The following is a 25,667-nucleotide window of genomic DNA, read 5'->3' as shown; positions in this document are numbered from 1 at the left end:
CGTCCATTCACCTACTGCCACTTGGATTCCACTAACGTTTTCGAATGTTCCAAAGTGACACTTGGCAGTTGCATGCAGAGTGAGTGTGAGTGCGTTTTAGTGGCACTGCACGTGTGGCGAGGGTGCATTAAATGGTGTTCAGAACGAGAGGGTGTGGGTGCGTTTCTTAATAAAATTTCTGGACAGGGTTTTAGACCATTAATGGGGTGATTTGACAGGTGGAGGTTTTAAATTTTCGAGACCTTACATAAGGTTTTTAAATATCAAACGATTTTGATTTTAGTTTATATTTCAAACTTGATCTAACCTTGAAAAATTGAAGAAAACTCTTTTTTATTCTTTTGCTTCCTCTCTTTATGGCTTTAGTAACTCATGAATCATTTTTGTTGAAATGAGTTTGAAATGATGATTATTTTTTCGATTTGAAACCTATGAAACTAGCAAGTTCAAGTAAAATCATTTGAGAGTTTGAATTAAACAAATGAACTTAAGTTTTAACACGTTTTAAACAATTTGTAATTATCCACTGTTTACAATTAATAATTCATAATCAATTAATTATAAACATGGCAAGATTGGATGTGGCTTAAAACGAAGTGGTGATGTGACACTTTAATGTTATTTATTAACGAGGACCAATTCCATGAATTTCAAAATTGAATATCAAAATTTAAAATAAAGACTAAAACAAAAATGAATCATATTCTTACAAATTGGTATTAAACAATAACTTTTATACAAATCAAAATGGAAGTGCTTTGCATCGAAATTACAAGTGTCCCTGACCTCCTCTAATTTATTTGCTCCTGCTCATCTCCTTTATCCTTTAGCTTTAATTTTCATTTTAAGGAACATCATGGATTTATATAATGTTCTCTGTATCTTCTTATTCACAATGATGTGTTTATTGGATGAAGGCTAAAAAACTAAGTTCATTTCACATCAATTGGCATAATGTAATAGCAATTCCTTTTTACACTCTTCTACGTATGTTGATAAACATTTAAAACAAATTGAATTTAAATTGTTCTTACCAGCCATTTCTGGAGAAGTTGTTATATAGGTAAATGTTTTGCACTGAGCTCTGAACTCCAAAGAGATTACGTTTAGTCATTTAAGTGTGGAATAAAGCTTAATGTGCATTATATACTTTAATATTTAAGTTAACCAAAAACCATAATAACGTATTTTTAGAGCGAGTAGCTTACTATAATAAGATTTATAATATAATGAAGTTTTTAATATATATATAAACTTTACAAAAGATAAGAACAATAATAAAATGATTATCTCTCAAAATGTTACTATATGACTCGTTTTATTTGGAGATAAATTAAATGATAGTTAAATGATTAATTTCTATAGTTTCCGAACTGAAAATTTGAATAAAAAATCTCTATAAATATGTGAATAACAATACTTTTTCTTTTTTTAATGAGTTTGTTGATTTGATCAACCAATATCATAAAAGCATATATTTTTGTCTCATGTATAGTAGGTTTAACACATTTAAGAAAAAATCAGGTAGGCCTAAAAGATGTTTGAAATCTCAATATAAATATATAAATAGTAAATAATTAGAGGAAAAAGAAAGAGATATGCGTAACGATCTATTTCACGTAATATCCATACACGAGTGTTTGAGATTTGTAATAATGGGAAATCTATCTCTACGCTTTCAAGTGAGAAATTGATGAAAAATTAAGTTTTAAAATATTTGTTATTGAATTTCGACATAGTTAACGAGATATAGAAGAGACCGAAACCGAGAAGTTAACGAGACGTGATAAATACGATTACAAGGGAAAATGAAATTTATTGATGACGAAATTAAGGAAACGTTGAAGGGAAATATCAAAGGAGTCTGAAATGGGAACAGGTAGCATTGTGGAGTAAAAGGGAGGAGCTAAAACCAAATCTTGAAGAAGCAAGGTCAAACTCCAAAAGATTGTCCTCCATCTGATACCCACCGATAACAATGGAGGTTGCTATGGGACTTCCAGGCTCCAAACCTGCATCCACAAACCCAAGGCATTGCACCTTTTTGTTAACCTTCACCATAGAATTTGCCCCATAGATTCTCCACTCAACCCCACCTCCAAGGACCAGAGCTATTGCTGGCACATTCCCAACCGTTCTCGAACTGAAGCACGCCCCAAACGGCGCCACCGAAGCCACTCTCTTCATTTTCCTAAGCGCTGCTTTCTTCACGAAACCATCCACCAGAGGCCGGTAGATTGAACTGTGCAACCTGCTGTAAGGAATAACGGTGCTCAGTTTTGTGCCCCCGTTTCCCTGTTTGTCAATAGACAACAGAGAGCTGTTAACGTTCACAGTTTTCCCGTCAACTTTGATTGACTTAACGTCAATGAAGTACTCCGCGGAAGGATCGTCGTCAAAGATCGGACCTGTGCTATGGGGGTTGGTAACGAGGGGAGTGTAAGTTAGAAACTTGGAAGCATCGTGAGGTGGCAAATAGTAAGGGCCGCCACCGACAAAGAGATCCCCGAGTTTGTTAAATTTTGAAGTGGAAGGTAAACAGAGCGCAAACTTGCGTTGAAGGTGGTATTTGTATTTGGTTGCGAGTTGGGCTGGTAATGAAATAGCAGTGTTTGCAAGGCCCAATACTCCTTTCTTGCCGCGGGCCAGGCCCAGGAGAAAGCCCTCGACCCCAAACTTATCCGGGTAGACGCAGGAAGAGACGAAGGCCGGGACGTGTAAATTGGAGGGTGCTCTTGCACGGGTTGTGGAGTGCGCGGAGGAGAGGGTGTCTTGTCCGACATCGCCACTGACGTAGAAGCCGGCGAAGGGGTTGAATGGTTGAACCCCGCAGGTGTTGTTAGTGCATCCCGTTTTGAGAGGGTGGTTGATGCATGTGATGCAATCGGTGCCTTTGGCTTGGATGCATTTCTTGGTCCCACATCGGACAGGGTGGTAGGTTGAGGAGTTGTAGTCGCTGCCACACTCGAACCATAAGAAACGTTCTCTTATGTCAATGACTAGATCTAGTGTGAACGGAGGAGTGCCCATCTCCACGGAAGTTGAGTACTGAAGGGTTTTTGGGTCTTTCTCGATGGGCAGGATGAAGGCATGGGGTTTAGATGGTGCATTCACTGCCAACGACGAAGATGAAGACAGCAGTGAAAGCAGAGCTATTGAGAAGATGAAGAAATGGAGTATGTCACACGAAGTAGCCATTCTGAAATATCTCTCGGTAACTCCTTTGGGGTCTCCTTTTCATATACCTCATCCAAAATGCTGTAAGATCTACTCTTCATTATTAATCAATTTTCTTTACATCTGACTATATTATCAACATATAATATATTTAATTGCGAAACTTTAAAAAATCCTTAGATTCACATGTTTATTACTCATGAACCATTCAAAGTTGTTGTCTCTGGATATGAATTTTTATTCCCAGTCTTTAGCTTACAACGAAAAGATAGTACCATAGCTTACAACACAAACTTCAACATATTTTTTATTGCCAACTAGTTGTTCTTTCAATACTCCATCTTGACTTTTTAATTTGACCACCAGTCTATAAAAGTGACTTATTGGAAGAATTTATTATTTTGAATTCAAGAATCCAAACCAAATAAATTAAATTAGTTTAATTTTTTAATTTAATTATATTTAGTTTTATCTAGATTAATCAAATTCTGTTGGTGATTGTTTTTAAGTATTGAATTTTTCCTTCTTTTTCTTCTTTATTTCTTCATTGATTTCCCTCGTCATTTTAACTGGTAGCGCATGTCCGAAGTTTGTAATGTAATAAGATCCAGAGATTTAGAAAAAAATAATTATTGAATTCAATATAAAATATAAAAGCCAAGATTGTTTGATTTATAAAAATATATATTAAATAATTAGCAAGTGGGCAAGGGTGTGTAAGTGTAACCATGTAATGCGTGATATACACGTGTTTTTATAGTGTGTAAAACAATACTACCTGTCATTCTTTTACAAGTTTTTTTTAAACAAATGTGCTTCTAGTACTTTACAGCTTAGATAATTTTACTTTTCAATTTAAATTTAAAATTCATTTTTCTACTTCTCATAATTTTTAAAATTATGTTTTAGCTTTTCGTTCAAACCATTTTTGGTCAAATACTATACAAAAATAAATGTATATATATTTTTCTAAAATACCTTTTAAGTCTCTGCAATTGTCAAATTTTATTTTATTAAATGATTGTTTCAGTCTCTCAAATTTTAAATTTACTATTTTAATTCTTAAACTAAAAAGAAAGTGAAAAAAAGTCATTTTCTAATTCTGGAAACTTAAAATATTTTTTCTAAGAATGTAATTATATAAAATTAAAAAATTACATGAAAATTATATAAAACGATAACAAAAATAACAATCACGTAATTCAATTAAAATATATCACCTAATCAATAAAAAATTAAAAATAATAAAAATTTATTAAAAATACGATTTTTTAAATATTTAATAGATTGTAAAAATTTAAATAATTATTAAAATATTTGATTGACACGATATTCAAAATATCAATCATATCTTGAGTTTCACTGAAAAAATAATTTGTCACCTATCCTTTTTTTAACAGTAAAATATATTTTTTTTTAACTTCTTTCACGTGCTAAATAGTTTCTCTGTCCTGTTTGTTATCGACTTTTTTTATTTGAGAATTTGTGGCTCTGGTTCATCTAAGCTCGTCTCTCTCCTCTCTCTCTGTATATAAAAATGTATTTTAAAGAAAATAAATAATAAAATTAATTAATATAACAATTCAATTATGTATTAAAAAAATAAATACTTAAAATATATTTATGAATGATATTTTTTAAATAATTATGTAAAATAAATATTTTTAAGGTGATAAAAATAACCATTTTGTTGTACAATTCATTCACGTGGTCTTTAAATAAGATATTTTATAAATTAGGGCTAAAACTAGTCGGTATATAAATTCTAAAAAAATAAATATAGGAAAATTTTGTGAAAAAGTTTTGACAGTGTTTTAAGTTAGGAATTTTTTTTCTTTTAAAAGTGATTATGAATATATGATAAGTTAAACATTTGTTTGTTACTAAAAGCTCCATTCGTCAAGTTAGAACAAATTTGGGAAATTTTATGTTAGATTTAATAAATTAAGATTAATTTTATTGTAGCTTATAAAATATTTTGTAATAGAACAAACTCCGGTTCAAAATTCGTGATCTTAATTTCATATTATCATATCAGTATAGTTCTATACCTATCTCTCACTGGTAGGAGGAGGAATAATAAACTACAAATAGGAGGTAGAAGTGGAGTTAAAAATAAATAGATAAATAAATAAAGTATTACTTTATTAGAAGGATTTTGATGACGAAGAAAAAGGGAAGAAAGCAATAAGTTTGTTACAAATATTTCACAGCAATCAATTTGCACGCTTTGTTGGTAAGTTCTTCTCCTTCCTCGCAAAACACTATATCGCATTCACATCCATCTGCTCTAATCGTAACCTTTTTTACCAGAATATTTTGCAATCAGTTTGTGTTCCGTGTTCGATTTTCGTTTCTTATTTATTGACTATCAACGATTCATGTTAATATTGAATTGATGTTTATTGTTTTAAAGGGGATCGAGAATGAGCACCTCAGCGGCTATAGAACAATTTGACAAATGCATGAATGGGCAAATAGAAGTTATCGCACGGGTTTGGCATTTATTTCAAGCCTACAAAAAGGACAAAAGTCCTTTCAAAATAGATGAGGTACAATTCTAATTTCATTAGGACTTCTTTTGAATGCATTCTGTTTGTGTTAAAGGCTGTTATTCTGTTATTGCTGTGTGTTATGGATGCAGGGTCTGTATTTGGGTTCGATTGGCACTGCAGTTAACAAAGCTTCTTTGAAAGACCATAATATTACTCACATTTTGACTGTGGCTGGTAGAATACCACCTGCACATCCTGATGATTTTGTCTATAAAATTATACATGGTATGCTAATTTTCTTTGAATCAAACTTTGTTTTGCATTTCACATCGATCTATAAATGTTTGTGACTGGTGATCGATGAGCGGATTTTAAAATTGATGTAGGGTTATTCTGATTGGGATTTGTTGCCATTGAAAGGTGTTTCACGACTTATAATTGAATTCACAATGAATGGGATTACCCTGTGCGCTTTAGGATAACAATTGTGTTTGTTTGCTATTCTGAAAGTGCATGCTTTGTCTCTTCAAAGTTTTGTATGCTGTTGCTGTCAAAGTATATAAGGTTACTATCTAGTACCGTGTCCATACTAAATATATGATTTTGTGGGAAAATTGAGGCAGTTGTTGACAAAGACGATGAAGACTTAAGACAATACTTCAATGAGTGTTTTGATTTTATTGATGAAGCCAAAAGACTCGGTGGAGGTGTTTTGGTTCACTGTTTCGCTGGAAGATCAAGGAGGTAGCTTCTATTCCTTTCTCCCTTGTTTACGTGCGATCACTTCCTGTTTTTGATAATTTCGTGCATTTTCTGGTTTAAATTATGTGGAACACTGTTTCACGAGAAAAAAAAACTAGACTCTTGTAGGAACAGAGTAAACTGAATAACATCTCTCGTGTTTTGATTGATCAACTGAACCATTGAAAAGTACAAGGACTTAGCTATATAGAGCTAAGTAATCAAGAAAAGAGGAGGACACTTCCTCTAACAGAAAACATACTTACAGTAACAGCAGCAACAGTTATTTTAACTGTTTAACTATGTAAAACTATCTCTAATAGACCCAACGTGTATTTCATTATCCATTGGCCTTCGGATGCTGGCTCCGATACCCACTGATATAAAAGGTGGCCCCCAATGCACAAGGCTCTTACCCAGTGAGGTCTTTGGAAGGGCGGTGGAGAGGATAGACACGACCTTAAATCCCACGAATGGAAAACTATTTCTAGGATTTGAGCCTGCCATCACTAGGTCACAAGCGGCAATCTTACTTTAAGGTTGCTCCAGGGTTCACTCCTTTTCATATAGTGGTGATAACATAGAAAATCGCTCGCACATGAGTCTAAGTAACAAGTTTTACATGAAAAGTCTGGTAAACATCTGTTTGCCTTACAATTTTGTTACAAAGATTGCACTGGGCACACCAGTGTTCATTTTCCTTGTAAAATATCTTTACATATCTTGTTATATGACAGTATTTCTTGAAACCTATTGTAACAAAGTTTTGAACAAGTATAGTTATCATATGTGTGATGATGTGTTGGATTTAAGTTTTCGACTGTTGTGCTAAATGTGAAATGGTTTTCATATAGAAAACTGTAAATCTGTTGTAGCCTTGAGTATTATTGGTATCCTTTTGTTGTTTTCTCTGCTTCATTGTTCATTTATTTTCTTTTTCTGGAATCTGTTTTTGTATGGATTCTTCCACTTGCATGTATTGAAAATTTTAAATAGTAAGAAAGGTTCGTGTGGCATGAGTTGAATCAAATCATTATTTTTCTTGCTTCTAGGTTGTTGACTATCAAATCATTATTTCTTGCTTCGATTTTCAAATGCTGTCAAATTTTTAAACATCTAAGAAATAAGTTAAAGCTTAAGTTTGTTAACATACTTAAAATATAGAATTAAGGATGTAGCTTGAATTTCAAGAGTGGTTAATTATCTCCTTCCGTAACTTCAGTTCTGCATGAAACTCTTGCTTGCATTTTAATGCCCAAATCTGAACTTCTTAAAAAAAATCTTGGTATATTTGTTGTTTTGTTATTTTTATTTTCTTATGATGATGAACTGATGAAAATTGCTGCTAATAATGTTACACCTTGCAGTGTGACTATAGTTGTTGCATATCTGATGAGGACTCGTGGAATGAGCCTTTCTGAAGCTCTGCAACATGTAAGGAGTATACGACCAGAAGCACGTCCCAATCAGGGTTTTATTTGTCAGCTGGAGGACTTCGAAAAGTCTCTTCAAGGTGCCTCTAAGTCACTTTAGTCTCTTTATTTCAATTGCATCCTAACTTGATGCATTATTCATAAGCTTATCTGAAATATATTGAACCATCAAGATACATTTAAAATTACACATCGTTGCATGTAAGGAGGTGTAATCTGTAATGATAGCTTAAACCTAACGATTTTACGTGCACACTGTTAATCTAGTAGAATGTGCATGATAAAGAAAGTAAAGAGTTTTGTTTTCAATTAATCACAACTGTTGCAATTGTCGAACATTTTGCATGTCAGAACACAATCACATACTTCAATTTATTATTAGCCGATGAGATGATACCTCAGAACATAATACGTTTATGTTAATCCTCATCTTCCGTGAAACCATATTTCACAGCCTTGTGTTTCTCTTTTTATTTCTCGGAATCCAAATATTATTACACGACATTATGAAGATGAAAAGTAGGTGGCTTTTGGAATAAAAAGTCGTTTTCTTCCCAAGTAATTGTTTTTGGAAATGGGATTATTAAGATTAAGATTAAGAATATGATTCCTGAAGAAAATTGCAGAGCACATTCAGTTGTTACGGAAAAGCTTAGTAACTTTACAATCACCCATGGGAATGTTTTATTGACAAAGTGATTAAAACATCTTTCGCTCACCTTTTTCTTATCCGAGGCTATTAAAACTGGGATTGTCAAATTGGTGGTCTGGCTCCACCGAGCATGATCCTACGGGCAACTCAAACAAGGCAGTCTTTCAAGCTCGAATTTTTTATTCTATTTTTCCCTTTCCAAATTGTATAACTTAGAAGTTATTGTTTGATTTCTAGATTCCGAAATCTTAAAGCTTTTGGGATTGTGTAATCTGAAAGTCAAAAATAACTTTGGGATTGCAAAATGGAGAATTTTTTTTTCTAGACTTGAAAATCAGGAAATGGCAAAATAGGAAAGAAATTACGGGGTTCAGAAGAAAGTTATGGAGGTGCAGGAAGAAATTATACTTAAACAAATTTAGTGGTTCAACCTAATCTATATTTTAAGAGTGTTGCTCTCTCCACCACTACGACAAGCTCCCTGCACCTTCTCAAATTCTTTTATTTCCAAAACTATGCTTACGTTAAAGGTTAAAACTTTTTTACTTTTATCATAAATTTTTAATTTATTTCTCAAACTCTAATTTTACCTTATTCATATTCCGTGAATGCAGCAGTTATACCCGACTCTCATTTCAACTCAATCTTCTTCTACCTACTTGCATCCATTTTAGATATGGATTTTTAATTATCTTTTGTTGATAAAGTATAAAACTATCATGTATTCGATTATACCTAATACTTATTATTGAATTTTAGTTAATTAATCTTTTAAATTTGAATGATGAAAATTCATATCTGTTGCTGTGTTCGGGGAATATGAAGAAGGTAAAATTAGGGTTTGGGAAAAAAATTAAAACTTCGTGGTAAAAGTAAAAAAGTTTTAACTTTTAACCTAAGGATAGTTTTGGAAATAAAAGAATTTGAGGAGGTGCAGGGAGCATGCTGTGGTGGTGGAGGGAGCAACACTCATATTTTAAAATCGGTCATAATTTTTTGGGTGTTGCTCCCTCCACCACCACCCCTTCTCCCTCCACCTCCCCAATCCTCTACAATTTTTTTAATTACAAAAATAGCCTTTTTTACTTTTAACCCTATTTATTTACTTTATTCTGAAACCCTAAATTCCTACCTATTTTTACTTACCCATTTTCACTCGCGCAGCCCCACCTCCCACTCTTCCAAGTCTCACTTTCTCTCTTTCCATATTCTCACCCCCTCCAACTCTCATCGGATTCGTTTCTTCTCATCTCCCAACTCTTACTTCTCTTCTCCATATCCGTTTGGTTCTTCTTCATATTCCTGTCTCCATATCCATTTGATTTTGTGGTGTGGTGGTGTGGCTTTTCGTGGTGCGGCGATGTAGGGTGTTTGCGGTGGTCATTCGACAGTGCAGCGGTTCCAAACGATAATGAATATTTTATGACTAACAATAATGAATATTTTATGACTAACATCATAAAAGAATAATTTTATTGACATTGATAAAAAAATTCTAAATGACATCAACGGAAACATATATCATTAATGTTGGTAAAAAAAATGATTGCAAAATAAATCTGAAAATTGACCACAATCGATTGTTAACATGAGAGAAATATTCATTATTGTTAGTAATGAGACAAATATTCATTATTGTTAGTAAAATGTGTTAAAGTACCTGTATCTCAATTTCAAAACGATAATGGAATAAAAAAAATGAAAAATGTATACATGAATTAATTAAAAAAATTTCAAAAGTTCAAAATTCTTACTATTTAATTATAATTTAAAATTTTCTAAATTTAAATGATCAAATTCCTCTCTTAAAGTTTTAAAATTTCCATATTTTAATTTTTTATTTACATGATTATATAAAATGTTTCAACCTTTTTATAAAATTAACTATCCTCCACAATATTTTTTCTGACACATTGCGACGTATATTTCTTGCTCATGTATCAACATTATTAAAAAAAAATTACAATCTGTCCATGCAAAATAATTACGGAATATTATTGATCAAAGTTCTAAAGTTTAATGTTTAGTAAATGCATTATACATCATCGTACATCCTAATGTAAATATTATTTGAAATAACTTTATTAATGTTTCTTACATATATGGTATGTGTAATTAAAACATGAAAAGGTTTATAAAAGTAACCAAAAGTTCATATCACTGTGAAATTGATAAACTTAATTAACATATCACAAAAAACAACTAAGCCCTCTCAAGACTACTAAACACTTTTAGTATTTCAACATTTACTTAGAAAAATTACATCCAATTAGCCAAAATGTTTATGTAACATACTTAAAAAAAATGTATCATCTCTTTGTTATTGACCTCCGATATATTATCTCCTTCACTAGTTTGCTAAATAAAGGTTATATCTCTTCCATTTCTTTTGCGTCTAGAATTGATAATACAAAAAAGAACAATTGTTTGGTTTTATAACAAGCATAAATAAATATTATAACAAATTCAATAATAATTTAAATATAAGAGAAGGTCCAATCTGATTGTAATCATACAATCAATCACGATTACAAAAGAGAGGTTTGCAGGGTTTGCACATTTGTGGGGAATAAACAATTTCTATGCTTATGGAAGATGTGGCTACCAACGATTAAATAGGGAATTTCTTCTTTCACCCCCATAGCCTTAGTGTCTTAGGCCAGGCAAAAAAAAAACCTATTTTTATCTGGGCAAATGTTTTTAAAGCTTAGCCTATTTTTGTTGATATCAGAAATATTAAATTTTTTTATTCTTGATCTGTATGTATTTTTGGTGAATACTTACATGTCCTCCAATATAGGAGGTTGAATAAGCATAGGTTCCCCCAATTTTGCATTTATGACGTGGCATTTTAAGTATTTCAATCACGACAATGACTTTAAAATCTGTAGTTAACATTGTTAAGTACAAAAATTGTTTACTCTGATAAATATGTAAGTTCTCATTTGTACTCATAATTGGTTGTATGATTATGATCAAGTTGGATTTTCTGGTAAATTAAATTATTACTGAATTTGTTATAACATTTATTTGTACTTGTTACAGAAACGGTTACTTGCTTGATTCTTAGTGTATTATCAATTATAGATGCAAAGGAAGGAAAAGAAAATACTTTTTTTTTGTGTGTGTGAGCAAACTAGTCAAGGAGATAATATATCTAAAGACATCAATAATAAATAATATGGTTGTACGGTTTTTTATTTTTTATGTATGTTGTATGATATTTTAACTAATTAGATATTATATTTTGCAATACAAAAGGTTGAATTAAAGGAAGTGTTTGATTACTACTTTTAACTATAATTGTCAATTTCATAGTGATACAAACTCTTTTTTCATTTTTATAAATATTTATTGTTTTAATTATACATGTTAAGTATTTGAAATATGTTAATATTTTTTTAATTAATATTAGACAGAGATGCAAAATGTTGTATAATACATATTATTAAATATATCATAATTTCTTTTTTTATAAAGTGTATTTTTTATTTATTTTTTAATTATGTAAAAAATCTTCGATGAACCTAATATATGATCAAAGTAATTTTTTTTCATTTTAAATGGGCCTTAATGAGTGGGCATGAGCCCAATATTAGGAGTGTTGCTCCCTCCACCACCATCAAATGCTCCCTGCACCACCCCATACCCAACTTACCCTTGTTATAAAACGGATGTCAACATCTATTTCATCTTCATCGAATGTTAACATCCGTTTCATCTTCAACGAATGTCAACATCTGTTTCACCTTCAATGGAGGTTGACATCCGTTTACATATTTTAATTTTTTTTTATATTTTAGTTTATTGTTTTTATTTTAAATTTTATTTTAATAATATTTTTTATTTACATAATATATTATAAAAAATAAAAAAATTGAATACTTTATAAATTAATTTAAAATATAGAAAAATTTTAAATAATATTTAGATATTAATTTAAAATACAATAAATTAATAAACTAAAAACTAAAAAAAAAACCTTAACGGATGTGGCACACCGTTTAAGTAATTATATAAAAAATATTTAAATAAATAATTAAATAATAATACATAAATTAAATTAGTAATAATTATTTTATTAAATAAAATAAAATTAATTTATATATAATTACGTAATATATTTTAAAAAAAATTTAAAAAATATGAAATTCAAAGGTCTCAAATAGGAAATGATACTCTGAATCATGGAATTAGAATGAAATACACGATCAACCAACATTTATTAAATTTGAAAAAAGGGTAAGAAGAAATGGTTCGATCCTCTTATTTTGATTTCTCGAACGGAGAGATCTATGAATTGGGATCCTAATGTATATAGATACAAATGGTCCAATGGGAGCAAGAATTTCCAGGAACATTTGGACTATTTCATTTTTGAGCAGAATAGCCGTTTTCAAGTAGCGTTCGATCATTTAAGTAATTATATAAAAAATATTTAAATAAATAATTAAATAATAATACATAAATTAAATTAATAATAATTATTTTATTAAATAAAATTAATTTATATGTAATTACGTAATAAATAATTTATTTTATTTAATTAAATATTTATTATTAATTTAATTAAGTTATACATTTTTTTATTAATTATAATCAATGGATGTGCAACATCCGATGGTCACATCCATTTAAGTTTTTTTTTAATTTAGTTTATTTAAATATTATATTTTAATTAATTTATAGATTATTATATATATTACGTAATATTTTATTTAATTAAATAATTATTATTAATATAATAAATTAACTCATTAAAAACTAAAAAAAAACATAAAGCTTAAACGGATGTCGCATATCCATTTTTTCTTCAACGGATGTCGATATTCATCGAAGAAAAGAGGCAAGAGTGTAAGATTTTTTAAAATATAAAGATTAGTTTTTGAATTTTAAAAAATATGTGGTGGTGCAAGGAGTAATCTGGGGTGATATAGAGAGTAACCCTCCAATATTAGATGTGACTAAACTTGTTTTGAGCCTTTGTTATTTTGAGAAATCTTGTCAATTTTGTTTTTAAAAAACAATAAAAAGTAATTTCTTTAATAGAAAATTCAAAGTAATCACCTTCTATCTGTTGTCACCTTTTGAAATCACCAACATGACTCTTCACTGCAGGCATCAATGGAGGTCCTTCACCACAACGAACCAGCTCCACACTTCACGTCTCCTTCCCACATGCAAGTCTCAGATAAAACTAAAAGACAAGACAGAAATTAAATAATATGATAGAATCCAGAAATTATCACAATTCTAAAATAAAACCTTTAAAAGTAAAGAACTTGTCTCTTTAATTTAAGAGTGGATGTTTATGCATATTTATTAAAATAACATTTTTTGTTTGCTAAAAGTTTAAATATTTTAATATGGATTTTTAATCACAATTCTTTTTTCGAAACAAATGTCCAACTTCTTTTATAGTTCCTGCTAAAATCATAAAATTTCATGTATAAATATATATTTCTAAAAAGAAGAAGAAAATGCAGAATAAAATTAAATATGTTGTACATAAATTAATTTACAGAAAGCCATGACAAAAACATTTCACATCTCTTCCCACCCAAAATAAATGCTACCCACGTACCATGCATGTTGTAAGGCTTAAACCTGTCCACGATCACCTACACATAGAATAAGTCCCACACACCTACATTCACATGCCTTATCTTAATCAATGTCGTATAACATGCACTGCTGCATATACCAACTAAATATTTATAAATGCTTTAGGTTTTTAATTAATCCTTCCAACCAATTGTTAATATTTATATTAAAAACCATGTTAATAATAGTTTATAACAAATAATGCTATAATTACAAAGGTTTAAATTTCTTCTTCCCCAACATATAACGCATATAATGGTCGAATCATCTATTTTGTCTTAGAAAATGTATATCTTTTGAAAATGTATAAATAAACTAAATTATATATTAGTAATGATTGCATATAGAAATTTGAATTGTATTTTAATTTTAATTACAAGAGGCCTGATTAAAACGAGAGATGGGTTTCACTTTAATTTATTTAAATTATATAATTAAATTGGAACTTTTGTATGTTTGTAATAATTAATTTCATTATTTTACCCTTAAAATCTAAAAGAGTTTAATTTGACTGAATAAGAAGTAAGATAAATTTTACAATGGTTGAAAAAGTTGGATTCAACTCACCTATGACTCAGTGGTCGATGACTCATCATCTTACCAAAAAGTATTAATATCTAATTAAATTTATACTGAGTTTTAATTTATTATATATCGATTCGATCGTACATTATGTGAAGATTTGAATTGATAGATAACTCTTATGTTAAAACTTACAAAAGTTATAATTGACTAATTGAGAAGTTCATATAACGTTAATCCATTATATAAAAATCCAACGTTACTTTAATAAATTAAATTGTCACTTTATTTAAAAGTTTTTATTATTTTTAAACTTTCAGTATTAAGAAATAGAGTTTGACCACACTAATTTAAACAGAGACAATTGGATATATTGAAATAAAAATGATAATTTATACACATAAACTTTTTATATTTCTTATTTTTTACATTATGATTATTTTACTTTTTATAATATATGTCATCCGATTATTACTTAAATAAAAATTTAAACATATTTCTCCTCTGTTTAATTAGCTCGTTATAACGGTAGAAAGAAAGCTCGTTATTTTATAGTATTTTACTTAAAGAAACTAAACTGCTATGACTTAGATATTTGAGTATCAATACCATTCAAAAGGAAAAAAAAATCGTCATAAAAATTAATCTTCCAAAAATTGTACATGTTGCTAAATTAATTTGTAAAATATTTGTTATATTTTTGTAAAGAAAATGAGATTGTGGAAAGTAAAAAGTATGATGAAATAAAAAAAAAAAAAAAGTGTTGGGTAGCACTCTGATACACACACATCTTATCATTTTCCATCTTCCTCATCCAACTAACCTTCTATTATTCTTCTCTTGTCGTTTCTCAATTATTACTATCTTTGCTGTCCACCCATTTATCACTATTTATCACTATTTATCACTATTTATCACTATTTATCACTATTTATCACTGCCCACTGCATATTCAAATCCTATCAAAATCTTATATATATATAATTCATATCTTAATAATAGTCAATATCCCATTAAATAGAATAAAAAATTCCCTAACAAAATCAAAAGATATATATTTGCATAGAAATTTTATTTTATTAATTATTTAATTTTTTATATTTTTTAATTCAATTTTTATTGTTTAATATGAAATTTTAAATATTTAATAAATAAAAAACTTAGTAAAGACTTAGTTAAAAATATCTAAAGTTATCACAATTAATTAAATTTATTTATTTTTAAAGGAAAGCAGTTTAAATTATTTGAATATAAATCTTAGACTGAAACGTGTCTTATGACGATGGATGACGAGTATGTATGAATATATATAGATAATGGTGACATATATACAAATTTGATTCCTAGTAACGGTGGATATGAATGCTCAAAACAATTCAATTAATATTTAATAAATTCAAGTTAAGTCAATATTATATAATAAAAATAAATTTACGTTATGCTCTTTATATATTATCTTCATTTATTGTTTATTTTACATAAATCTTAAATGCTATTAATTATTTATTTATTTTATATTTAATTTTTGTAGTTACCACTATATAATATATTTGTTTTCTAAAATAGGATTAAAAATTGGAAATATAGAATAAGATTATTAGTTGCGATGCAACGCATGATAATAAATAGTGTATTTACGGATTATAAAATAAATTGAATACGAAACATAAGATTAGACAGTTTAACTCACGATTTGTCTAATCCATCAATCCCACAGATTCAGATGAATTCATCTGTTATTAGTCTGAAAGAAAGTTTCTTAGTTCAATTCATTATTAAGTTACACCAATTGATCTATTTCAAATTAAAAACTTCTTTTAGAAAAACAATTTTAAACATTTCTTTCATACATTTAAAAAAATAATATATGCAAATTACGACTCTATAGTAAAGAATTATTATTCTACAAAATACATAATAAATTAAGGCCCTCACACAATTCACCAATTCATTTCTCAAAGTTTATTAGCTTCATTTTTAATAATTTAATATATTTTGCCTATCAAAATTAGATTTAATTACAAGATAAAAAATAACATTAAATTTAAGTTATATTATTTTTTCGGAATCTCTTTATCAATGAACATAGAAAACATGATTGAAAACAAATATTAGTTTGGTGAGAGGTATTTTAGATAGGTTTACAGGTGAGATAATACATAAAGTAATTAAGAAGTGTTAGTCTACATTTTTTCTATTGAAATCTTCAAATGATTTACGTTTATTTCATTAAATTAAAATAAAAAACTGCCAGTTTTTTTACTCGGGAGGCAAGTTAAACATTTCTGATTATTTAGGCTTTGTTTATTTGAGTGGATTTGGAGGTAAATTTGGAAGTAAAATTTATGAGAATTAGTATAAGATTTGATTGATGTGACAAATTAAGAAAATTTATTTTCAAATTCACTCTCACTTACCTTCAAATCAACTCAAATAAACAACAACAAAATTTACCTTCAAATTCTCTCAAATCCCCTTAATCACTCTCTCTGAAATTTATTCAAATGAATATTTTCTTTATTTTTTTAAGGGGGAGAAAAACTAAACTGAATTGAGTTAATGTTAAACTGAATTGAACTCCTATAGAATAATTTAACTATTCTTTTAAGCTGGATTAAACTATTTTTAAGTGTAGTGTTTTTAAAATTAAACTATTGTGGTAATGAAAACTATTAAAACTGAACTAATTTTAATTTTTACTTTACTTAAAAGCACTATATTTGATAAATTAACAATTCTATGTTCTGTAAATAACTTCCTTTTTAGCATTGTCTTATTCGGATGGACCTTAGTTTGATAGTCGTTATTTACAAATATATATATATATATATATATATATATATATATATATATATATATATATATATATATATATATATATATATATAAGGAACTAAACAACATTTTAGTTTTTACATAAAACAAACATTATTTAATAAATATTAATTTACTAGGAACGATATTTAAAGTTTTTAAATCATTTAACAGAAGGTTAACAAATATAAGTAATTATGGTAACATAGATACATTAACTAAAGGTGAGATAAATCTGCACTTAACCATTTACCTGACATCCTAAAAGAAAAATTAAATAGAAAAATATTTAAAATATTAAGGCACTTATAAAAAATGCATTAACCAGTGTCTATTATTTTGTATGTTAGAAAATAAGATCAGGAAATAAACCATCAATACAAATTATTTCTTTCAGTGAGGATAAGTTTAAGAAAATTAATACAAATTTCATTAAATTTTAATTTTAGTTAATAAAAAAATGCCTAGGAACTTATGTTAGAATTTTTCATATTTCATGGATTTTTTTAATTTTTTATAAAAATTTTCAGGAAAAGTGCTTTTTGCCAATGTTTTTACTAATTTTGATCAACAATGTTTTTACTAATTTTGATCAACAGGTAATACTTTTGTAAGTGTGATATGTTGAAAGTCTCACATGTTCCAGATTAGAGTTGTCTTAGCGAGTTCTAAGTGGGTATTTCTGTTTTCACCCGTTGTCGGGCCGCTATCACACTATCCATTAATTTTTCACGAGATGTCTATACCTCGACGTGAAGGAGTGTGTTGGAAGTCTCATATCGACTAAAGATAAGACCAATTTATAATATATAAGTGAGGTGCAAACCTTATCTTATATGCCGGTTTTGTGGAGTTGAGTTAGGCTTAAAACCCACTTCTAATACGATAAGTTGCTATAAAATTTAAAAATTTGTAACAGATTTTTTGAATTTTTTTTTATGAAAAACAGTAAATTTTCTTACAAAAAATTTCTGAAAAAAGTCAATTTAAAAAACAGTAGATACTTTTTCCTGTAAATTTAAATTTTGCAAGTAACTTTTTTTATTGTATATTAAATTCACAAGTAATTTCTTGCAAGAAAATTTCCAAGTAATTTTTCCCGCAAAATTAAATTTGTGAGTATATTTTTTTCTATTAAAATTGATAATGAAAACGAAAATGAAAGTCCAAAACAAGTGTTAATGAGAAGCAGAACAACTGAATCACTTATAGAGAGAACGAAACAGGAGTGAGAATGAGTGAGAGCGAGACTCGATTATCAAAGAAGATTGAATAATCTGATAAGCGCAAAGTAAGATTTAAATTTCTTTCATGTCTTTTAAAATAATAATTATGATAAAAACAAAAATCCATTTTTTATAGAAATTGTAACATCTCATATTATATAGAATCATATAACATAGTAAGTCCACATTTATATAAAAGAGAACAGTTAGAGTAGACTGTAAATAAAGTTTTAAGCTTACAGTCATCCCAAATTGAGTCCTAATTTAAAACTTAAACATAATAGAGTATTTCAAAAGATAAAGAATAACTGATAGAATCATAAGGAGACTAAGCAGCATCATCATCTTCCTCCAAAGCGTGCTCCAGAGGCACCTTATCCATCTCTGCTCACATCCAAGTGGATGATCATTGCAAAAGAAAGCATATCCAAGCAAACACAAACACACAAGCAAGGGTGAGCTAGATATAAAAATCATGTTATAACAGTCATAGGCAACATGCAAGTAAAGACAAATATACTATACTATACAAACATGACTTGTGGCACTTAAACTTGACTCGTCCGGACTTAGAATGATTGTCGAGCTATGGCAGATCATGCACTCGTGGTGGTCTCTACTGCTTTTCAAAGCCATTGTCAATGGGTTTCACCCTACCACACTCATGAGGTTAGTCCGTTATCACTCACCTTGGACCATACTGGAAGCACCCAAGACTAGGACCTCCTGCTACTACTCACGACATGATTCAATCCTCTCTACTTAAGAATGATTGACCATTGTAGTTTCAGGATAACCCCCAAGACTAAGCTACCATGCAAATCATTTTAAACACTGAAGGCACCACCATGTATCCCCCCTTGAGGATCATGGAATTATGTCCAATACTGATACTTTTCACTTTAACACCAACATGATAATGCACACATAAGCCCTTAAAGCAATTGGAACAATTAAGTAAAATAGCATACTGGAATAAATAGGAATATAGGCCGAACGAAAAACATCAACACACAATGAGCAAGATCGAACACCCTGTGAATGGTGGAGACCGAACGACCCATAAAAGGTAAGACTGAAAAAGTGGCCGAACACTATTTAGGACCGCCCACTAAGAGAGACTGAATGCTACTACGATCGAATGTTACTTGAGAGACCGAACGCTACCTAAGACCAAGCACTATCAAGACCGAACGCTACTTAAGAGACCGAACGCTACCTAAGAGACCTAACGCTACCTGAGACCGAGCACTATCAAGACCGAATGCTACCTAAGACCGAACACTATCAAGACCGAATGCTACCTAAGAGACCGAACGCTACGTAAGAGACCGAACGCTACCTAAGAGATCGAACACTACATAAGAGACCGAACGCTACATAAGAGATTGAACGCTACTTAAGAGACCGAACGCTACTTAAGAGACTGAACGCTGCCTAAGAGACCGAACGCTACCTAAGAGACTGAACACTCAACAGCGCATGGCCGAACGGTTATCAGTTCACTTTCGGCGAAACTGCATAATTATGCAGAATTTTTGCAGAATTATGAACAACACCTAACATAACCATTCCTAACCATTTTTACTAACTTCTAACACCCTTAATTCTTGTTTTATACTTAATTAAACTTATCTAAATTATTCTAAACATTCCCACTACCATTCTAAAGTGATTAAGACTCAATTTCAACTCTAAAACACCAATTTTCCCAACTTAGGGATCCAAAACCCAATCCTACTGTTTTGCACCTATTTTGATCAATTTAGTGACTCAAACAAGTCACAATACACTAGCTAAGACTGCCCCAACAGCCCAATTGCGCTTTAGGCCCCAAATGCCCAAAATCACTACCTCACTTCCCCCAATTTGCCCTAAAACACCATAATTTCACTTAACTTTCCATTTCATTCAAGCTATAACAAATTTATCACTCCAAGCACTTCCAACACGCCTAATTATAGCAGCTAAATTCAACCAATTCAGTTTACAGACCTCACGCTACAATTTCATACATCACACGCATCAACATGTATGACCCACTTACTTTAGAGCTTAAACAAGCAAACCAAACAACACACCCATTAAGGAATTTAACATACATACAAATACTGTAAGCAAATTGAAAACAATATCTAGTTCCCCTTACTTGGAAAACTCCACAGCACAGCTTACAGTACCGTTCTCTACAGCACCTCACACAGCAAGGGCACAACCCCACTCTACAAATCACCCAAGTGGCAATAGAAACAACTCTCAGAGCTAGAACGAATAGAGGAAAAACGTAAAGAAGGGTACACTAGGCACATGCAACTTGCCCTAAGTCCCAAACAGCGGAGAACAGTGAAGAGCTACTTACCGCTGAAGAATGAAAATCTATTCGGATGGTTGCGAAGGTCTCAACACTGCGGTCACCTGAGCACCACCTAATCAACAATGCAACGACCGAATGTGAGGGAATGGTAGAGAGAAGGCTGAGCAAGGTTAGGGAAAATAAGAGTTCTAGAGAGAGAAGGGAAAGTTGGCTAATGAACTCATATTTTGAAAGGTCCCTTCTAAGGTCATGATGTTCTTAGTTTTACAGGCCTGACTGCCTCAATCTAAGGCCCAATAACCCTATATTTTCAGGCCCTTACATAAATTATAATAATTGCAATAACTTTCTACAAATAATTTTACACAAATTTTTGTAAGTATTTCCTGCAAAATATAATTCTAAAATACTATTTACCAAAAGTATTTTACACAAAGAAAACGTAAGTGTTTTTTGTAAATAGTTATTTTAAGATATTTCTACCGCGACGAAACAAGAAGAAAGTCAGATAATTTTTGCTTGTGAAAAATTTTCCAATATATATAAAAAATAACAATTTTTATACCAGTTTTAAAACTTGTATAAAAAATAAATATTTTATATTTTTTTATTTTTATATTAGTTTTAAAATTGGTATAAAATTTGTTTCTAACAGCTATAGAAAGGTTTTTCAGCATTAACATTTCCAGGTAATAAATTCTTTGTAAAGAATACAAATGTTTACAAGAAGATATGATACACGAGACTCTGCATGGAAGTTAACCCTTAATTGATGCTTTATTTATTTATAATTAGTTCCATGAGTTTGTATCTTGATAAAGGATACCCTAATCGAATCTTGAATTAATGAAAGAATTACTAAGAGAATTGTAATAAAAGAAGAATAGTATGTTTGGGACAAAAATATTGAATTTATCCTTACAAGTTGGAGACAGAGTCGGATTTTAGGGTAGGTGTCCCGCCGTAGGAGTATGGCCCATTTTAGGTTAAACTGCAGTAGGTTAAATTTCATCTTCCCAACTCCCACTAAATATTCCCTTCTAAAACACATGCATCTTCACCAATCAATGCCTATGCCTCAAACACATGCAATAATATTAAATAATGTAACTCATCAATTCTGTACTTAAATAATTCAAAATATAGAATTTAGATTTTCTTTTGAGTTTTTTTATTGTCTGTTTATTGTGTTTGTTGAGTATTCAAAACACACAAATGATCTTCATGTTTCAAAATATATGAAAAACTTTTTAAATATACCAATATAAGTGCATTTTGAAGATTTAATAGAGTGATAATACAAAAAATTTAAAAAAGAATATGGATTAGAAGAGTTAAGATTAAAGATAATTTAAATATAATTTTTTTAACTAAAAAGTGGAAAAATGATTTTAAAGATCAATTATTATGTTGGAACTATCAATGATATTGCAAAACTAACCATTTAAAAGAGTATGACTTTGATTTCATCATACCTATCCATTTTAACTTAATGTTGCAATTTTTCTACAAGCTACAATCTATTGGATTTGTTGGCCAGTCTCTAGCGCAAAGGGTGATACTTTATCCATAAGTCAAGCCTTTCAATCTCTCTCACTTTCTCTCCTTTTCTTTCTCTTCTTTCTTTCTTTTATTATCATAAGTTTAGCTATTCACTCTTAAATAGTTTCTTACTAGTTTTTAAGATTCTCATAAAATATGGAAAGACCCTATTTTGTTTTGAGAGACTTATACGATACACCACAAATAATTCCTTAAGGTAATGAATCTACACACCTTACAAAGTTTTTTTTGTTTGTAATTAAATTTTACGTGGTGTAAGAATTTTGTTTAAGCATAGATTTAATGGAATCATTTATATGAATATCGACCACTTGTAGAAGATCTTGACATGATTTCTAAAGCATTTATCGAGCACCCACATGGCCCAGTAAGCGTAACACAATGATAATAACAAGAATTGTGTGGGTGTATTGTGATTGATAAACCACTGACACATATAAAGTGTCATTAGTTCATAACTTGTTATACTAATAATATATTGTGTTTTAAGTTTCTCAATTTAAAACTGATTTATATAGCTTGTTATACCAACTTTAATACATTACATCTTATTTAAGACCTAAGATTTATCTTTTTTTCTCTTATTTCTTTATCTTACGTTTGTAATACGTGGGAGATTATTGGAGTTATCTAGGATATTACAAAACTAACCCTTTAAAAGAACACGACCTTGATTTCATCAAGCCCATATCTCTTGTCACAAATCTCAAAAAACATTACATCCACTTCAGTTGAATGTTGCAGTTCTTCCACATGCCACAGTTTGTTGAATTCGTTAGCCAGTCTCTATTGCAAGGTGCGGTACTTTCTCCGCAAGTAAAGACTAAGTGGTTTCCTCCGCAAGGTTTATAAATAGATCCCTTTGGCTTTTTGGAAAACACAACTTAGCCTTTCAATCTCTCTCACTTTTTCTCATTTTATTTCTCCTCTTTTTTTGTTTTTATTAATTTGGATTTAGTTGTTCACTTTTAAAGAGTTTCTTGCTAGTTTTTAAGATCCTAAAAAAATTGAGAAGTTTTTATTATATCTTGGAGGACTCGTGTAATATACCGTTGATAAGTCCTTAAGAACAATGAATGTACATGCCTTGAGAAATCTTTTTATTCATGATTATGTAACCTTTTTGTTCGTGCAACACATTATTTTTGTTCGTGATACATCTAAAAGCCCTACATCGCTTAGAAGTTAAGTCAAGGATAATCAAAATATAACTTTTGAGATATCTTTTAAAAACAAAATATTGATAAAAATTCTAGATTACAAAATAAATAATACCTTATTAATTCTAATAATATCATTTAAATTAAATTGAAATGAAAAGAATTTCTTAAAATTAACTTCATAGGTTAATTCCTTCGTCATCCTCTTTATTTCCAATTCCTCCTAGTTGGCTAGTACAGTTAAATTATCTTATTTTGTTTTGAATGAATTGTATAAAAATCTTAACTTAACTCGTAGTGCTTTTGAGGTGTGATATCTTTTTTTTTCTTTTATTTGTTTATTTTTCCACCAAAGATTTAAAAGAAATATATTTAATCAACTCCTCAATGAAATATATATCGAGATATATGAGAAATAGATAGGCTGAACGTAATATTGCATATTGATGCATATGTTTATATAATAGTATTGGCAGTAAGAGATGAATTGGGTTTGAGTATCTCATTTTCATTTATATTTTTATCTCTAAGGAATATCCGTACCTGTATTTTATGTGTTTATTTAAATATTAATTAAATAAAATTTTTTACAAAAAAAAAAAGAGAGAGTAAAATTACAACAAATAAAATATGATATGGTCAATTATTAAGTATCAAATCTTAAATGATTATTATTTTTCTTTAACATCATGTATTAAAAAATAAATTATAATTATATAAGTATTAAATGAATATAAAAGCACAATTAGATAAGTTAAATAATTATAAAAAATTGAATATTTATCTTAAAAATAAGTTACTAAAAAGAGGTAAACAAAAATTAATGTTTATTTTTAATATACTCACATTCGTACTTGGTTAATATATAATTAATATTGAGATTTTCTGTCAAAATCACAATAAATTTTAATAATACAGAAAACAAATTTAGTTGCTATGTCTCTAGTTAGGTTTGAAGATGAGTTTGTAAGAGTAAAAAAAAATAGATATTAGGAAAAAGAGTGTGGAAAATATGAAATTTAAAATGTGAGCTTTTATATAAAATAAAAGATTTTACTTGATAAAATTAGTTTAAAATAAAATAAGATTGGTTAAAATAAAATTAAAATAAGATGTGAGTAATTAGTTTAAATAAAAAATATTTTAATTAATTAATTATTTGAAACTATTAAATTGTAATTTTATAAAATGGAGGGGAAAGCAGGCTCACATGCTTTCATCACATTCCAGCACCCCTCACCCACCCAACAACTCATATCACACTTGGATCACCTCCTAAACTCCTCACCAATTCACATGTGCAATCTTCTTAAAATATTCTTCCATTCAACCCATCAACGGACCAGATCATTCCATCATAATCATCATCATGTGATCCACCATCACATCCCACCATCCAATCTCAAAATGATGATCAATGGGACCCACAATCTTCTTCTTCCTGTGCGGTGGCGAAGTGTCAACGGCTTTAGATTTTGGAAATATAAAATAGTTATGTTATGATGTTGGTCTCAAGCCCTTCTCCGCCCCTCTATCTGCATCTGCATCACTCTCCACTCTCACTCTTTTGCATTTGCATTATTGCTTTCAGTCAAATAATTCGGCTTATCGTCTATCCACTCTACCAAATTCTAATTTTAATAATACTATATAACCTTCACGAGATCAATTTCTCTTCTGGCCCCACCCATTCTTTCCTTGCATTATTTTGTACGGATTAACTCCCTTTCTTTTTTAAAGTCGCCATAATTTACTATTTTTTATCTGTTAAATCACCATTTTTTATTTTTAAAAAAATAAATATTAAAAAACAGAAAAAATAATCAGGAACAAAATTAATTAAATTAAAGTTAAGTTCCTTTTCCCATCTGTTCACAAACTATTCTCTTTTTCTTTTCTACTCTTCTCTCTCTCTCTCTTTCCCATTCACCTATATAAACACATACTTCTACTACACCTCAAAATC

At 29.5% G+C, this 25,667-nt stretch overlaps 1 protein-coding gene and 1 pseudogene across 4 annotated transcripts; one reads left to right on the top strand and one right to left on the bottom strand.

Moving 5' to 3' along the window:
• Nucleotides 1–1,796: 1,796 nt before the first annotated feature.
• Nucleotides 1,797–3,198, bottom strand: LOC124824727 (putative aspartic proteinase GIP2 pseudogene; annotated as a pseudogene).
• On the top strand, nt 3,122–8,159 carry DSPTP1 (dual specificity protein phosphatase 1). 4 transcript variants are annotated; one of them, XM_047297223.2, is made up of 5 exons: nt 3,122–3,260; nt 5,594–5,729; nt 5,822–5,957; nt 6,296–6,416; nt 7,781–8,159. In XM_047297223.2, the coding sequence occupies exons 1-5, from the start codon at nt 3,172–3,174 to the stop codon at nt 7,944–7,946; spliced, it is 648 nt and encodes a 215-aa protein (XP_047153179.1). In that variant the 5' UTR covers nt 3,122–3,171; the 3' UTR covers nt 7,947–8,159. The 4 variants fall into 4 exon arrangements, with proteins under 4 accessions (XP_047153179.1, XP_047153180.1, XP_047153181.1 ...); XM_047297224.2 differs by lacking the exon at nt 3,122–3,260 and adding an exon at nt 5,256–5,413; XM_047297225.2 differs by lacking the exon at nt 3,122–3,260 and adding an exon at nt 5,426–5,473.
• Nucleotides 8,160–25,667: the final 17,508 nt, after the last annotated feature.

The sequence above is a fragment of the Vigna umbellata genome, chromosome 1, assembly GCF_029865625.1.
Source record: "Vigna umbellata cultivar VRB3 chromosome 1, Vumbellata_1.0, whole genome shotgun sequence".
Classification (NCBI taxonomy): domain Eukaryota; kingdom Viridiplantae; phylum Streptophyta; class Magnoliopsida; order Fabales; family Fabaceae; genus Vigna; species Vigna umbellata.
Note: the sequence above shows the minus strand (reverse complement) of the source record. Positions and strands in the feature narration are given on the sequence as shown.